Source organism: Barbatula barbatula (genome assembly GCF_947034865.1).
Source record: "Barbatula barbatula genome assembly, chromosome: 12".
Classification (NCBI taxonomy): Eukaryota; Metazoa; Chordata; class Actinopteri; order Cypriniformes; family Nemacheilidae; genus Barbatula; species Barbatula barbatula.
This window is the reverse complement of record NC_136775.1, coordinates 1670219-1687912: the sequence shown is the minus strand read 5'-3', so window position 1 is coordinate 1687912 and position 17694 is coordinate 1670219. Positions and strand designations below refer to the sequence as shown.

At 41.9% G+C, this 17694-nt stretch overlaps 1 protein-coding gene across 1 annotated transcript; it reads right to left on the bottom strand.

Moving 5' to 3' along the window:
• Window positions 1-987: 987 nt before the first annotated feature.
• Window positions 988-17157, bottom strand: LOC306901658 (uncharacterized protein). Its single transcript, XM_079469591.1, has 21 exons — window positions 14216-17157; window positions 13759-14101; window positions 13206-13274; window positions 12547-13078; window positions 11888-12216; window positions 7526-7647; window positions 7170-7362; window positions 6989-7053; window positions 6702-6798; window positions 6489-6556; window positions 6172-6301; window positions 6031-6065; window positions 5827-5910; window positions 5026-5097; window positions 4806-4893; window positions 4588-4664; window positions 4412-4474; window positions 4048-4286; window positions 3827-3862; window positions 3613-3721; window positions 988-3486 (listed from the first exon to the last, which is right to left on the bottom strand). The coding sequence occupies exons 6-21, from the start codon at window positions 7598-7600 to the stop codon at window positions 3385-3387; spliced, it is 1533 nt and encodes a 510-aa protein (XP_079325717.1). The 5' UTR covers window positions 7601-7647; window positions 11888-12216; window positions 12547-13078; window positions 13206-13274; window positions 13759-14101; window positions 14216-17157; the 3' UTR covers window positions 988-3384.
• Between the last annotated feature and the right edge of the window lie 537 nt (window positions 17158-17694).

The window sequence follows — 17694 nt, the reverse complement described above, 5'->3', positions numbered from 1 at the left end:
TCGACTGACGAGAGAGCACATCGGCTGTCTGGTTCAGGTCGCCCGGGATGTGTGTGGCACGCAGGGACTTCGTCACCTGTTGACTCCACAGGAGGAGGCGTCGGGCGAGTTGCGTAAACTGCCGTGAGCGAACGCTACGGCAGTAGAACTGTCCGACCTGACCAGCAACTGCTGGCCCTGCACCAGGGGCGCAAGTAGAACAGCTAACAACTCTTGGCAATTGAATGCCAGCGCAGGCGGGGGCCCGTCCACCGACCCGTTACTGCGTGCCCGTTGCACACCGCACCCCAACCCTGCGAGGAGGCGTCTGTTGACACCATGACTCGCCTCGAGACCTGCCCGAGAGGGACTCTGGCCCGTAAAAAAGGTCATTGAAGACCAGGGGTTTCGGATGCGACGGCAGAGAGGCGTGATGACGATACGCCTGCTGCCTGTGTGCCACGCTCTCCAGGGAACTCGTCTCTGTAGCCAGTGCTGGAGCGGTCTCATGTGCATCAACCCGAGGGGGACCACCCCCGCCGAGGATGCCATGTGCCCCAGGAGCCTCTGAAATAATTTCAGGGGGACCGCTGGTTGCTGTCTGAGAAGGCTCAAACAGTTCAGCACTGACTGTGCGCGCTCTAGGGTGAGTCGTGCCGTCATGGAGACAGAGTCAAGTTCCATACCGAGAAAAAAGGGAGCTCTGCCGCGGAGAGCTGGCTCTTCTCTCGGTTGACCCACAACCCCAATCGGTCGAGGTGCCGGAGCACCAAGTCCCTGTGTGTACACAACAGATCTCGCGAGTGTGCCAAGCCAGTCGTCGAGAAATTTGAGTACCTGCACACCGCTATCCCTGAGGGGAGCGAGGGCGGCTTCCACGACTTTCGTAAAGGCCCGTGGAGACAGGGACCGAATGGGAGGACCCTGTACTGATATACCCGTCCCTCGAAAGCGAACCGTAGGAACGGCCGATGACGAGGGAGAATCGAGACATGAAAGTATGCGCCCTTCAGGTCGATGGCTACGAACCAATCCTGACGTCTGCCAGACGTCAAGATGCGCCTCTGCGTGAGCATCCTGAACGGCAGCTTCTGCAGGTGCTTGTTCAGGGTACGCAGATCAAGAATAGGGCGCAACCCTCCGCCTCTCTTGGGGACGACGAAGTACGGGCAGTAAAACCCGCTGGACATCTCGGCCTGGGGGACGGGCAATCTCGGCCCGTAGTACAGGAGCATCTCTGCCTCTGCTGAGGTGAAGAGGATGCCCCGAAACCTGGGCGGAGGCGCATAGCCGAGACGGACCGTATTCTGTAGCTACCGTGACGGCTTGGAAAGTGCTACCCAAGCACCCAAAGACCGAACAGGGGGACTAGAGATACGATCTGCTTCATCATCCCGCGATGGGGTGGTTCGAAAGCCAGCAGCGCCGGTCCCCCGCCGGGGGAGACCCCCACGGGAAGGGACCAGCTCCGCTGTGTTTCCTGCCTGGTGATGGCGCAGCTCAACGCACCGTTGAGGTGAGAGTGCTGAGGGCTGGCTGTTTATACTCTGCACTGCGTGTCACCGTGACGCAATGTCGAGTTGCCGAACACCGTCCGCAGAGGGTGAGAGCGGCTGTGAGAAAGACCCAGGGGGAACGAAAAGCTCTTGTGAACATGTGGGCACCAGGCCCCCGAAGGGGCCCAGCAGATGTTGGGATGGGGCAGGAACCATCCCAGTCCGACCCGGCAGCGATAGAATGGCTGGGGTCAGGCCCAATCTTGTTCTCCTTGGGTTCACCCCATCAGGAGCGCTTGTGCTTCCGTGGCGACTGCTGATGATACGGCGGACCTTCCCTTGACGTCTTCCTCCGGGGGGCCGCCTGAGGAGGGGGCGCCGGAACCGGGGACGACGACAAAGGTGGCCGGGGCTGTTTAGGAGCAGACCCCGAACGGGACCTCGACAGCCAGAAGGCGGCCGGCCCATGGCGGGGCTCACCAAACAGCCCACCCTGCGAGATGGGAGCATCGAGAAAGCGGACCTTCTCGGCATCCCGCATCTGGGCAAGGTTGAGCCAGAGGTGCCTCACCTGGACCACCATCGTGGACATCGTCCGACCCAGGGCCCGCGCCACCACTTTCGTCGCCCCGGAGGGCGAGGTCGGTGGTGGCGCAGAGTTCCTGCATTACCCCTGGGTCGGTCTTCCCTCGTGTAACTCTTTCACTGATGGACCCGCAGGATGGCCATGGTGTGAAGAGCGAGGGCAGCGTGGTCCGCGGCACTGCAAGCTCCCGGCACCGGGGTGCCAAGAACCCACAAGCCGCGGACGGGAGGCTAGGTCGGCCCCCCCAGGTGGCCGGCGTCTGCAGCACAAGTGCACCGCGACGTCACGCGCCACCCGGGGTACGTCGACGTAGCCCCTAGCTGCCCCCCCATCGAGGGAAGCGAAAGTGACAGAGTCAGTCTGACGGAAAACGCGCCGAAAAGGGGGCGTTCTCAATCTTACCGAGCTCCTCATGCACCTCGGGGACAAAAAAGGCACCGGGGCTGGGCTTAGAGTCGCGCCCCGCCCCGATGACCAATCGTCTAGCCGCGAGCGCCGGGTGGGCGGTGCTGTGCATCGCCTCTGAATGCTCGCGGCAGCCCGAGAGCGCACGGCAGACTTTTCGATGTCCGTTTCATCCCGAGCTCAACCTCCCGGGGGAGGGGGCTCAAAGGAATCATCCGGGACGGAAGCCAGTACGTCACCCTCCGGAGTGCGGGCAGGATTTATCCACAACGGCTGCATCAGCGTGTTGGACCCCCAAGCACGCGAGCAGACATCGTGTTCCTCCCCCTCCTCAATGAGTGTGTTGCACCCGTGAGAACAGCGAGACATGCTGCGCTGTAGAAATTTGCTCTTTTAGAGAGAAAAACACCTCCCGAACTGCTGAGACGCCAGGGGAAGTCACTGAAGAGGGACAGTCCGCTGACAGAAAGGGAACCAGATCATCCTATTGACCAGCTAAAGTATATTGACCAGCTAAAGTATATTGACCAGCTAAAGTATATTGACCAGCTAAAGTATATTGACCAGCTAAAGTATATTGACCAGCTAAAGTATATTGACCAGCTAAAGTACAACATAAATATAGCACTATAGCAAAGATATTACCCTAGTAACCGACTTACCTTAGCAATACATTAGCAACCAGCCTATAAATCCTAAAAAAACTTAACAACTAGACAAAAAGCATAGTGACCAGTTACAACATCTTAGCAACACTCGAATTGCCAGACAAAGTACACTCCCTGATGGCTCCCTGATGGTCCGTCTGGCTAACGTCTATTCGATGTCGGCATTAACAGCTGCAATACATAGTTTACTCATCTGCAAAAACACTTGAGAATACTTCCTCTCACTGCCTCCTGTCTTGATCTTTTTCACCTACAGCCCGACGTGAAAATCACACTCCCCCAGAAGATCTGACAATCCCAGATATCTTATCCAGTGTATCAGGTGTTGTGGGTCCTCAAAGTTAAACGGATCCTGTTATACACACACACACACACACAGGTGAAAACAACTTGAAATCTTTCCTAAAAAAGAAACTACACAAAATAATATACAAACACTTTATTTATACCCATGTTAAAAAGAAAAGTGTAAACATACCTCTGGATCCATCCGGAACCTTTCTTGCCACTCATGTAGCATGATCATAAGACAAAGCTCCTTGCACAGTCTGTAGGATTCTGAGGTCTTCTCGACCTTCTCGTATTCTCTGCAATCAGGTTGTACAACAGTGATGATATTAATAATGGACTTTGTGTATGAACAGATGTGTATAAACAGAAGCAAACTAATGTTGTGTGATGTGTCTACGTACAGTTCAGTGTCGAGCTTCACATCCAGTGCATGAGCCCTGTTTAAAGAAAATCATTCTGTCAGAATCGTGTTTGGAAATATCAGCCTCAAACAAAGGCATGCTTATATATATATATATATATATATATATATATATATACAGTATATATATATATATATATATAAAAATAATATTCACAAATGAAAGCCTTTCTGAATGTACAATGATGAATAATGTCTTACGTTTCTTGTTGCTCAATGAAAGATTTCAAAGCGGAGTGCAAGTGTGTCTGAAAGTGCTGAAGTTTCCTCAGCATCTTGTTTTCATTAGTTGTCTCCGATGATGACCTTGATGAGCATTCATCAGTATCGAGCAATCTGTGGTCGAGGTCTCCCCAAATCCTATTAAATCTGCGCTGCAACGAGTGCTTTTTAAAGTCCTCTAGATTGAATGTTGAATGGGCATCTATATCGCTTGACTGCTGTTGACAATGAAATAAAGAAGTTGTTAGAATAGCTCGGACACTTCATGTCCCTAAACAGGCTAAATACAAATGTTCGTATTCGTTTGAGCTTCTCAAAATAGTAATACAATGCGTTCTCTTACTTCTCTGTGAGCAGCTTTGAGGGTTGAAATACATTTCTGAGCACACCAAAGATCCCAACATCCCTGTACAAAAAGAAAATAGGAACAACAAAAGGTTGAACACATCTGATAAGAGGGGTGATTTGTTAGAATAAAAAGGAGTAGAAAAAACTAATGCATAGAATATATGTTCATACCACTGCCACACTTCTGCGAAATGTCTCGTATTCATTATATCTGTTTTCACTGTCCTGTTCTGGCAGGGCGTGAGCATCTGCGAAACAACATATTGAAATATTTCATGTTACTACAGTTCTCCTGAAGGAGTTTATGTATTACTTTACATGCAAGCAAATGTTCATTAAGATTTTACATTCTTGACTGAGAATATAGCACATGGGGTCATCTTGCTCACCTCTGTGGTGCGGAGATTTAGGGATGTTCCTTCTAGCCTCTGTTTCTTTTAAATTTTGCAGTAAAATTAACAGTTTACAGACGTCCTCCTAAAAAAGTAATAGAGATACTTAGAAGAGCCAAAAGCATAGATCAAAGATAAAATGCATATTACAAATGTTTATCATTTCTTTGAGTTCAAATGGATTTAAAACTATAGTGAAAAAATGAAATATTCTTACCTTCACAACAGAACCATCTATCACTGGGATATCCGGCAGTTGGGAAAATCTCGAAAACCTGATGTCGCTGGGCTGGAACAGACAATAAAACACAATGTTCATGATTTCATGATTTGTGCAACGGTGTGTCATGCATTCTGACGTCTTTACACTGTTAAACGTGTTGTCTTCTCATGCTTAACACGGTCAACTTGTCAAAAAACGAGTCGGACGTATGACGTAGTATTTCTGTGCTCGATACACTCCCCCAGTGTTTGTAAAGGTTTCGGAAAGTTTTCTTCAAACATTAAAGATTGCTTATCCCTTATTGGACAATTCTCCCAGAAAAGCATGTGGCAGGCCTGCGTCAACCATGGAGAGCGGGAGAAGGAGCATGCGCACAAGTCACTTTCACTTGTTTGCAGGAGAGAGAGAGCTGTGGTGTTAGTTTGCTGCATTTTGGTGATGCATGTTATATAAACGGAAAAACTGATAGATGGAGCGGCAGTCCCAGCGCTAAAAGAAGCCGGACATGAGCCGCACCCGGTGAGTGAAACTGATGTCTGTGTTTTCTTGGCAATGTGTGCGCACGTGCTTTAGTTCCGCCCCCACATGCATCACATGTTTTTGGAAATAATCGCACAGCTGTATCTGTCTTTTATAAATGTGATCAAACTAAAGACTCTACGGATATTTGGGTGTGATTATATTCCGTTAGTCCTCAAGATTAACAGGAGATATACAGAAGCTGTGTGAGTTAGGGTCACATTAAAATTTAAATGTAGGTAAAAACTATAGATGGAATGAAAAGCATATACATACATCTGTGTCACCCTCCCTTCTCCTTATTTTGGGTTGTTGTCTAGACCAGGAGGAAAATGTGGGCTGATGTATAGAAGGCTTGTCCTGGTACATTCAAGACAAAAACACATGTTTAAAGCATCAAAAACAAATTAAGATCTTTGTGTGAAATCCTTGTGGCCAAATAAACAAACACCATTTTGATTTGTCATATGGTGTACTCACCTTCACTTCTTCTTTGTAAAGTTTGCAAAAAACACCTGCATATAACATCAGAGTTATTACACCTTGAATATTTTACTTCACACTCAAATGCTGTTTTAAAAAGTTACTTGTGATTCTGAATTTAATATTGTTTAAGCTTACGGTTTTGGTGATTAATGGGGAGATGGTACGAGTCATAGACATTTCCCTGCGCACACCTCAGATAGTCTGGCAGTTTGACAGGTCTTCTGGACCAGCTGGAAAATGTATCACGGTCCACAGATTGATTGTCCTGGTAGATACAAAATACACATTAGAACATATCGCAGCTGTTTAATGTGCCGTATAAGAGGCGAGTTTCATTCACGATGAATTTACAAAAATCCTATTATTATACAGAAAAGAAAAACTAATTCAAATATGTGTATGTAATCTTTGTGGCCAAATGAACAAACGCCATTTTGATATGATGTTCTCACCTTCTGCTCTTCTTTAAATTGTCTCCAGGCTACACTCCTGCGGGATGGAGGGTGTGGGACAGTGACACCTGTATAACATCAGATGTATTGCATCTTTACTTTACACTCGTGTGTTTTTAAATTCAAATGTTATTTTTGATTCTGAATTTAATATTGGTTTGGCAAGCTAACTGCTTTGGTTTCAAATATGGAGCTTGTTAGATTGCTGGGTACCTGGTGGTGGGTGTGATTTCCGGGCCTCTTGCCTCTGGCGCTGAGACTTTTGTATTAACCAGGTGTTCATTGCGAGCATGGTCTGAGTATTAAGGTCCTGGTACGTAAAAACACAACGCAGCTGTTTAATGTGTAAAAGAGGCAAGTTTCCCTCACTACGAATTTACAAATGCAACCTACTGGTACACAGAACATATCAAAAAGAAATTCTGATATTCATATGTAATATTTGTGACCAAATAAACAAACACCACTTTGATATGATAACACTCTCTAGATGTTCTCACCCTCTCCTCTTTTAATAGGTTGCAGCAAAACCATCTGCCAACTGGTGGGTATGGGACTGGGTCACCTGCATTACATCAGATTAATTACACTTTATGTATTTTATTTCACACCCAAGTGTTTCTTTATATCAAAATGTAAACAGATTTCATTCTGACTTGAATATTGATTTTACAAGCTCACCCCTGATGATCATCCTATGGCCAATCTCCTTTGAGATGGGGCGAACAATTTTCTGGCACGCAATCTTTATTTCTGAGCTCTCCTTAGGTGGTGGAAAGGGGAACCGGAGTGATTCATCCTCCTCTACACTCAGGTGATGTGGCAGTCTTCTGTTCCAGGTGGTAATAGTATCACGGCATGGAGAAAGATTGTCCTGGTACATAAGAAACACCTTAGAACATAACAGAACTCAACACAGCAGTGTCATGTGTAAAAGAGGTGAGTTTCCCTTCACTTCGAATTTACGAAAGCATCCTACTTTTATACATGACATATCAAAATATGTATGTATGATAACACTCATGTGATGTTCTTACCTGCTCCTTTAATTTAAACTGTCTGCAGAATGCACGCCTGCGAGACTGAGCTGATTCTTGGACCGCTACATCCATCTCGGGGCAAACCTCAGATGGTGGTTGTGGGACCAGAACGCTATTCTCTGCAAAACACGATGATTTAATTTCCTTCACATTGCTGCTGGATGACTGTATGTCAACAGACACTGGACTGAAATGACCATAATACACATAGAAATGATTTAAAGACGTAAGATTCAAAGATTTAAAGAAAACATGATTTGGCACATTTACAAATTTGTTGTAACTGCAACCGAGATTGTTTTTTAGGATTTGGCAAAAACATAAATGCAGAATACAGATATAAAGAGGTGAATACTGGCATGCACACACAATGTTTACTATATTCAGAATGTTTATGGGCCCGTTTACTCTTCACTTCTGTTCAAATCTGCTAATACATATTATATTATACAGATTATATACATATTTGGCATTTTTGCAAAGTCAGACTATTGAAAACACCTCAACAAATCTGTAAAATGCACAATGAGTCTAAAATACAAGATAAATGCACAATGAGTCTAAAATACATGATAAATGCAGAATGAGCCTCAAACAATTTATCATTATGTTCTCGTAATTTGTCTGTCATCGTATTTTTTTATAATAATGTTTCGAACAGTTTGTTATGTGCCGTATGTACTATGCTGCTGTTTATTATGTTGGCTTGAGAGAGCCAATATAGGCCTACTGATATGCTAAATAAACTTATTATTATTATTATTATTCCGCCCCAAATTTTCTGCCTGCTACTCCTCCTAGAGCTTTTAAGCTACAGCCACTAAACTTCCCACACATCTTCAGTCTGGTCTCACTCGAGTTGCTATATTCTCCTAAAAATGCCGATCAAACTCTCAAAAAAGTCCCATTGACTTACATTGAAGGAATCTTCAGGGAAGATGTTTATGTTCCAAATGTCAACTGACAACTTTTAAACATAAACATTCACTCACTCTCTATAAATCTCTGCATTCATCTCTACCTACATATCTTACTACTATTTATCTCTTTATTTTTTATCTCTTTATCTTTTTGATCTCTTTATCTCTTTATTTTTTTATCTCTTTATTAACCTCTTTTCCTTTCTAGCTCTTTTCTTTAAAAATATAATAATTTTGTCTCTTTGAAAAAAAATGAATAGTCGCTTTGGATAAACGTGTCTGCTGAATGCACTAATCTCTATTTATCCATCCATCCATCTTTCTTTCTTTACATTTATTCTTTCTTTCTTTACAATTATTAACTTTTAAACATACTCTATTTATCTACTCATCTGTCTGTCTGTCTGTCTTTTAATTATCTTATTATCTTTTTATTAACCTCTTTTCCTCTCTAGCTCTTTTCTTTAAAAATATCATAATAATTTTGTCTCTTTGAAAAAAAATGAATAGTTGCTTTGGATAAACGTGTCTGCTGAATGCATTAATCTCTATCTATTTATCCATCCATCCATCTTTCTTTCTTTCTTTTCATTTATTCTTTCTTTCTTTACAAGTCTTATCTTTTAAACATGAACATACTCTCACTCTCTATAAATCTCTGCAGTATTCTCTACCTACATATCTTATTATCTTTTTATCTCTTTATCTCTTTATTAACCTCTTTTCCTCTCTAGCTCTTTTCTTTAAAAATATCATAATAATTGTGTGTCTTTGAAAAAAAATGAATAGTCACTTTGGATAAACGTGTCTGCTGAATGCACTAATCTCTATCTCTATCTATCCATCCATCTTTCTTTCTTTACATTTATTCTTTCTTTCTTTACATTTATTCTCTCTTTCTTTACAATTCTTATCTTTTAAACATGAACATACACTCACTCTCTATAAATCTCTGCATTATTCTCTACCTACCTATCTTACTACTATTTATCCTTTATCTCTTTATTAACCTCTTTTCCTCTCTAGCGCTTTTCTTTAATAATATAATAATCATTTTGTCTCTTTGAAAAGAAAAGTCGCTTTGGATAATCGTGTCTGCTGAATGACTAAATGCAAATCTGTCTGTCTGTCTACTTGCCTACTTATCTTTTTTTCTAATTATCTATTTATCTTTTTATCTATAACACTAACCTCTTTTTCCTTTCTATCTCACAATTCAAACTTTTACACCAGACTTTCTCAAGCCAACATAAAGTTTGTTCACAAACTTTAATCTCATCTAGTTAATAATTAAAAGTGTGTCAGAAACATACTGAGAATGAGCATAGACATAGCAATAGGTTTCTCTCGTGAACACGGTTCTCTGAAACATCGAGTGGAGAGATCCACCTAAGGTCATCCGTACCTGACCTCTGCAGGAGCATCCAATTGCGACAAAAGCGCGCAGCCAATGCCAGGTAAGGCCTCACCGCCTTACCTGAGTGAGCAATTGAGGGAGTCCTGGTACACATCTATGGTTGCAGAGGGACATTTCAATGTTGAAGAACATAACACAAAATTTAGAATTTCTATGTTAATTTAGCCGGGTTTTCCATTGCCAAATTCAACTAGATTAAAGCAATTAATAAAATAAATGTAAAAAAATAAAAGACAATGAAGAATGTTAGCTAAATGCTGTAGATTGTGATATGATCGGCGTTATTAAACTTAAATGTCATCTTTAATCGTTTAATTAAAATAAACACTCTATTTGGTTTGATATCCCATCCTATCTTTTAACAAAGTTAGGAGGTAGGCCTATAAATCTTTTTACAACACGACTTTGAAATAAGAAAAGAATATTCGGAAACCTTCTTTTTCTCATAAGCAATCTTTATTAATGTTGTTATATATTAACTATTAATTATATTATTTCATTTTATGTGGCTCACACATAGCTAAAATACAACACGCAAACAAACAAAAATATTAGGCTCTAATATAAATATGAGAACCCCAAAGCCTGCCGTAAGCCTAAAATAACCTCTGTAACAAGGCTCTGTAACCTTATTAACTGCATTAACTCATCTTCTGGACTGCAACCTATTAACTACATTAATTCGTATACTGCACCGTAACTCTAATAACTGCATCAACTTCTACAACTGCATTAACTCACCTATTGCACTGCAACTTTAATAGCTAATGTCAATAATTTATGCATACCTAAGTCACTTGCACTATTTTAGTCTAAATTATTATCTGTTCATATCCACCTGTACATTAATGTTCATAGTATATAGTCTGTAATCTGTATATATTGTTCATAGTTACTGTCATATTTTCATAGAACACACCTACTGCAAAATATTTTTATAGTCCATGCCCACTGTATTATATTTTTCATATTGTATTCTGTATTTATTCTAACTGTATATCCTGCACTTGCTAACTGCACTTCTGGTTAGACCTAACTACATTTCGTTACACTGTACTTGTATATGTGTAATGACAATAAAGTTTAATCTAATCTAATCTAAAAAGCCTAAAATACCTTATAGATCAGGGCCCGTATTCACAAAACATCTTAAGGCTAAAAGTAGCTCATAACTTGCTGCTTTAGGAGAAACTCTTAAAAAAATGGGTGTCTGTCCTAAAATTTCGTGCTAAGAGTATTTCACAAAGCATTTAAGCTCTATACCTAGCTCCTAAACCTGTCAGACGTTAAGAGAAGTGAAGATGACTCCTAAGTAACTAAGACCAATTCAAAGCATTCCTAAAATGGCTGTAACACCGGCAGTCTGCCTTGAAACCAGTTTAACCATAAAGACTACTAATATCTGCTAAGTTAATGAGACACTTATTGCAGATTATTTTCTGCAGTTCCATGCAGGGACCAGGGTACTCCATGATAGTTTTTATGTGGTCCGGGAAGTCAAACCACTCCAGCATTTGGATGACGTAGGGGCTTATTGGAGGTTTTCGTAGCCGACACATAATTTTAACTTCGGTCATATAGTCCGCCTAGAGAAAAGAGTATAGGAAATGGTTACTTGCCTATGGTTTACTCTTTAGTTTAAAGAGCATATATTGTTATAATTATTCCGATGGACGTTAAATCAATTCTATCAGTATAGATACAGACATGCTAAAATGTCCTTGGGAACTCAAACTATATTGACTACTTCATGTTAACTGCAGGTTCAGATCGACTGTATATCGTATCATAGGCCATTAAATAACTACATATAAACTCATTACGATTGACTGACTTACATTAGCATCGGTAGCGTCGTTTTGAATCTTGTTCAAGTATTTGACAGCGACCGGTAAATGAAAAAACACAACGATTATAAAAATTAATGTGTGACAATGTACAGTGTACGCATGCATTTTTTAACAAGACATAAACACGAATCTCTAGGTACCTAAAGGCGTTAAATGAGTAAACAGGCGCTACCTTTTGGTCATCTGATTTCGGGATGCCAAGAAGACCCATCCGAAGCTTCCTGCTCCTAGAGAAGATATTTCTGTGTAGACAGATATATTGCAGTTCCTTGGGTTGCAAATCCTTGCCGTGTGATTCGTCAGTCTCCACCACATGTTCATTGCATAAGGATGGGGAGGACCAGGGTGGTCCATCCATGTGTTTAAGATAGCGCAGTGATATTTGGTGTAGTTGAATTCAGGGTAACCTTGACCAGGCTTTTGTTAGTTGTGTCTGGTTGCAGGATCTTGTCGGGATGGGCATTCGATGTGGTCGTGAAGACTTGTCAAGATGCTTGGGTCCTGCGTGACATGTCAGAAAAACTAGGTAAGTATATCAAAGAGTATATCAAAACTGTTGTCCGTGATCATTTCATTTACAATTACTGCCTTTGAATTTAGTGATCTAATATTAAGTAGGCCGAACTTTATAAATTGGTTTTGGTTGTTTATTACATTGTCTTCAGGTTTAATCACGATCAGATTTTTTCTCTGACTTTTGCCAGAATTTTTACTTTGTGGTATTATTCGGGGGACACATATAGTCTCTATATATTTGGAAGCAGTAACATTTATAGCAGTTGAGGCGCGCATACTATGGTTAAAGTTTTGACTCACCTGAGGGGGACTTACCTGTGGGAGACATAGTCAACAGGTGTGTAGCGCCTTCGAGATGTTGTCGGACAGGAGAGCCGCTCCGATGCTGCTGGGGTGCAGGCCGTCGGGGCGGAAGAGCCTAGGTCGCTCCCAGAACAGATCAAAATTATTTACAAAGAGCAGCTTCTGTTCAATACACCATGACATCAACCATTGGTTAAGCGAAAAAAGTGAACTACTGAACTTATCATTCCCTCGTCGGTAGGTAGGCAGCGGTCCTGATACGATAATCCTCGCTGTGGGCGATGCGTTGCGTACCGTCTCTATCAGACTCCTGAAGTCCCTCTTCAGGATATCTGACTGCCGCATTCTGACGTCGTTCACTCCCGCGTGCAGCACGACAGCTTCGACGTTAGCGTTGTCCTTCAGGATCGCAGGTACCTGCGCAGACACATCAAGAACACGAGCGCCGGGAAAACAGTGAGTGCGCACCTTACCTTTAGTAGATGTAGCGCGTATGTTCCGGACGATCGAGTCTCCGATGATCACAGCGTTGCATTCGGTCTCGCTGTTATTCGGTAAATAAGAAATTATTTAATAAAGCAAAATCAATTAACGTGAAGAAATCAATTAACGTGTACTGTGTACTGTAAAAAGTAAATAAAGCAAGTCTGGTGTCTGAGAGAGCGAATTACCGTTGTTCTGTGATGCAGCCACACATTCTATCACACACCTGAGGGATGTTAGTAGCACTGGAGGAAAAGCTAAAGAGAGATCCAAGGTTTTAAAGATGGCACAGAGTTAAGGATATATAAATAATAAAGATTACGAACTTCATTCTACCATTATTCCCTGTATATATACAGTACATAAAGTTTTTATATATTTAGTGTAGAATTTCACAAAATATCTTCATGGAACACGATCTTTACTTTATAGAAAATTGATAATTTTGACCCATACAATGTATAATTTAGTTTTTTTACAAAATATGTTCCGGTGCTACTTTAGACTGGTTTTGTGACCCAGGGTCCAGTTGGGCACTCAGTTGTATTAAAATACAATATGTGACAGTTCAAAGTCTAGAAGCGAAAGTGCCTACACTAGTCTGAGCGCAAATACGACGTAATGACTTTTTCTGTATGCTAATTAATACGTCAAGAATCGAATCGTGATGGACCAAACGATTCCCACACCTAATGAATGCCTTTCCAGACTGCGCTACAAGAACATAAAATGCCAACTCACTAGCACGTCCATAGCATTTTCTGCCAGTGTATGGCAAAGAATAGCCGAAGTCAATCAGCTTGATGTCCAAAGAGCTTGTGTTGATCAGGATGTTGTCTGATGTTGTAGTGAAAGACGGCGTGGGCAATGCAGTGTTGTGCTGCTTCTTCTGCCTGACGCATAATGACGTGTGCTATCTATTCGCCCAGTGGATGAAGATTCATTATTTTCCGTGCAGGGACCAGGATCCTCCATAACGATACCTGTGTCAGACCGCTCGTGAAACCACTCCAACATCTGTATCACGTAGGGGCTTATGGGAGGTTGTTTTAGCAGAGACATCATTGCCACTTCGGTCATCACACTATCCAAAAGAGTATAAGAAAGGGTTATTAGGGTATGGTTTATTCTTTAGATTTAAAGAACAAGTATTGTTATATCCGGATGGATGTTGTATCAGTTTGATCTATGTAGATACCTGCTTAAATCTCTGTGGGGACCCGAGTTATATTGTCTATTTCATGGGTCTTCAACCAGGGGTCCTCGAGTCTGCAGTGGAACTGCAGGGGGTCCGCTAAATAATGTTTACTCACAGACAACTTTTTGTTAAAATGCAAAGCATGAGTACAGAAATATTACAAGCAAATTTCACTTACAAATGTGCAAGTGCACGGACATACAGACTCAATGAAGGTTCCATGCATTGAAATTTTGACCTGCGTGCGGGCAGCAGAAGTCATAAAAGGTTACATCTGCGACATCTTTTCTTCATAAACACAGGTAGGGCCTAAACAATATAAGTACCTTTATGAATCAGTGCATTCTCTGTCTCCCTCCCGATGGGTTCAGAGTGAGCATGGAAGGAGTTGCGTGCAATAAAGTGCATTCTCAAATATTTCTGAACTCGTAAGGCTGCTTAAAGCTCTTCGAATTTGTTAAAGCTGTAAAGCGCAAGAAGATTCCCCGAAGTATTTTTAATAAGAAATAGTGTATTATATCAATAAGTGTAACAAAATATAAAAATATTAGTTAAGTCAAAAATAAAACCATGCAAGTAAAAATCCATCAGCCTTCCAAATTTCATTCCCCTCGATCGTGAGTCGTGACCCCTGAGGTGATTACCTCACATTAACGACATTAGCATCCGCATGTGGTTAGGTGGACCACGTTAAACATTACAGATTGGCACGCAGATTTTTCAGGCTTCAAGTTTAAGATATTTTTATTTGTCGAAATGAAACGTTGGTTAATATCGATCAAAGACAACGCAGGGAGGCCAGCGGAAGAGGGCGCCGCAGTCAGAAAGGCCATCGACCTCTGGTCCAAAAAGATGCTTACGTTGCATAAAAAGGACATCCCTCAGCACTCAAATCAGCTTAAATTGATGAGTAAATTCATATAAAATAATATTACTGTGTTCTTTTGTGTTGTCATTATGTTTGGATGCACCTAACAAGTGCATAGGCGCAGTTGCGCGCAACGTTTGTATACTTTAGCTTAGAAGTCTTCACGGGTCCACTTAGATCCGAAAACCCGAGGTCCGCTCCGAGACCCGAGCGGGTTCGGGTCTAAAAGATTCACGGGAGCTTCGGACACGGGTCGGGTATATTATTAGGTTCTTCGGGTCTCGGGTAATATAAAGTAAAAATGTTTTTTGCTGAATTGACCCGAGGAATACTAGAACTATCCTGTACAATAACGTTGTTGCGTCGCTCGTGTGTGTGCGTGTAGTTACCAACTTTCCTCTTGCGAAAAAAAAAGATCGGTGCAGGGGATTAATGTGCAGGAAACTGAATTAAGCTGTGTCTTTATACTGTTTTGCGTAGGCTATTTAGCCTGAGTTTGCGCAATATGCCAGAGCAAAACAAGAGGATCAACGTTTTCATTGCCATATCAATTTCATTTTCATTAATAACGTTTACATTTAGGTCTAGTCGGGTTTGAAAAAAATATACGATGGGTCGGGTCGGACGTTATCGGGTCTGTCTCGGGTTCGGGGCTTTAAAAAATGAATAAAAAATTGGCATGTCGGGTTTGGGTAAAAGTGATTCGGGTCATTTCAGGTCGGGTAAAGATCTTTAGACCCGAGAAGACCTCTACTTTAGCTACCTCCGCTCCGAGGATAGTGGGGGTCTCGAGTCACTGGCACTGTTATTTTGGGGGTCGTGGGCTGAAAGGTTTGGGTAGCCCTGACCTAAACAACTACTACATTGAACCCTGTGACTGAAAAGTGGTAGAAATAATAAATATAACTAAACAAATGTCACTCAATTGACCTTTTTCTTTTTAGTACTCATCTTACAAAAGTGTTAAGATTACATGCCTATGAATACAATAGTTCTTTAACTGTGTTCTTGTCTGTTCCTTTTCTGAAACTAAAATTGCTTTATTTTCTGAAATTGTATTAAATTGTCTTTATCTGGGGTCTTTAGTATTAAAAGTCGGTTGGATCATTTAAGCTGCAACTTCAATAAAAAGTTACAAATCTTCTGAGAGAATTCTACTCAAAGTATTATGGGGCGGTTTCTTGGACAGGGCTTAAAGCGGCCAGCCGGCCATAACTCAGTTTCTGTACATCTCATGTTAATTTGTGTACTTACATAATAGTATTGCACCCTTCAAATATCTGTTGAGTAATTACTGTAGTTTGATCACATTTATAAAAGACGGATACAACTGTCCGATTATTTCCGGAAACATGCAAATTGCTAAGAAAACAGTTTCACTTCGCGCGTTCGGTTCATGCCCCGAGTCTTTTAGCGGTGGGATCATTTTCAAACAATCTCCAAATCCTGCGTTATATCCACCGTGTATATAACTTTCATCACCCAAATGCAGCGAACAAACAACACAGCTGAACTTCAGGTACATAGTTCTCTCTCTAAGTCTAGTCCCAGACTAACTTAAATGTTAAAGGTGTCTCGATCGAAATCAACTTACACTGACATATCTTAAAAAAGATCATTGCCATTGTTTTGTCTAGAGATGCACACAACAAAGGAGTGGCTACTGGACAACACTGTGAATGTCCTTGAGTGGCCCAGCCAGAGCCCAGACTTGAACCTGATTGAACATCTCTGGAGAGATCTGAAAATGGCTGTCCACCGAGGCTCCCCATTCAACCCGATAGAGCTTGAGAGATCTTGCAAAGTAAGAAACTGCCCAAAAATACGTGTGACAAGCTTGTAGCATCATACTAAAAAAGACTTGAGTCTGTAATTGGTGTCAAAGGTGCTTCAACAAAGTATTGAGCAAATGCTGTGAATACTTATGTACATGTGCTTTATTCGTTCATTAATTTGCAAAGATTTCCAATTTGGAATAAGGCTCTAACATGACAAAATGTTGAAAAAGTGAAGTGCTGTGAATACTTTCCGGATGCACTGTATATATCGCACTATATAAAGATGATGATTCTGACTTTAAAACTGCGCCGCTCGCGTTGTATTAAAAAGTCGCGCCTGGTGTTTAAACTGGGCAGATCGCACTATATAAAGATGATGATTCTGACTTTAAAACTGCGCCGCTCGCGTTGTATTAAAAAGTCGCGCCTGGTGTTTAAACTGGACAGATCGCACCATATAAAGATGATGATTCTGACTTTAAAACTGCGCCGCTCGCGTTGTATTAAAAAGTCGCGCCTGGTGTTTAAACTGGGCAGATCGCACTATATAAAGATGATGATTCTGACTTTAAAACTGCGCCGCTCGCGTTGTATTAAAAAGTCGCGCCTGGTGTTTAAACTGGGCAGATCGCACTATATAAAGATGATGATTCTGACTTTAAAACTGCGCCGCTCGCGTTGTATTAAAAAGTCGCGCCTGGTGTTTAAACTGGGCAGATCGCACTATATAAAGATGATGATTCTGACTTTAAAACTGCGCCGCTCGCGTTGTATTAAAAAGTCGCGCCTGGTGTTTAAACTGGGCAGATCGCACTATATAAAGATGATGATTC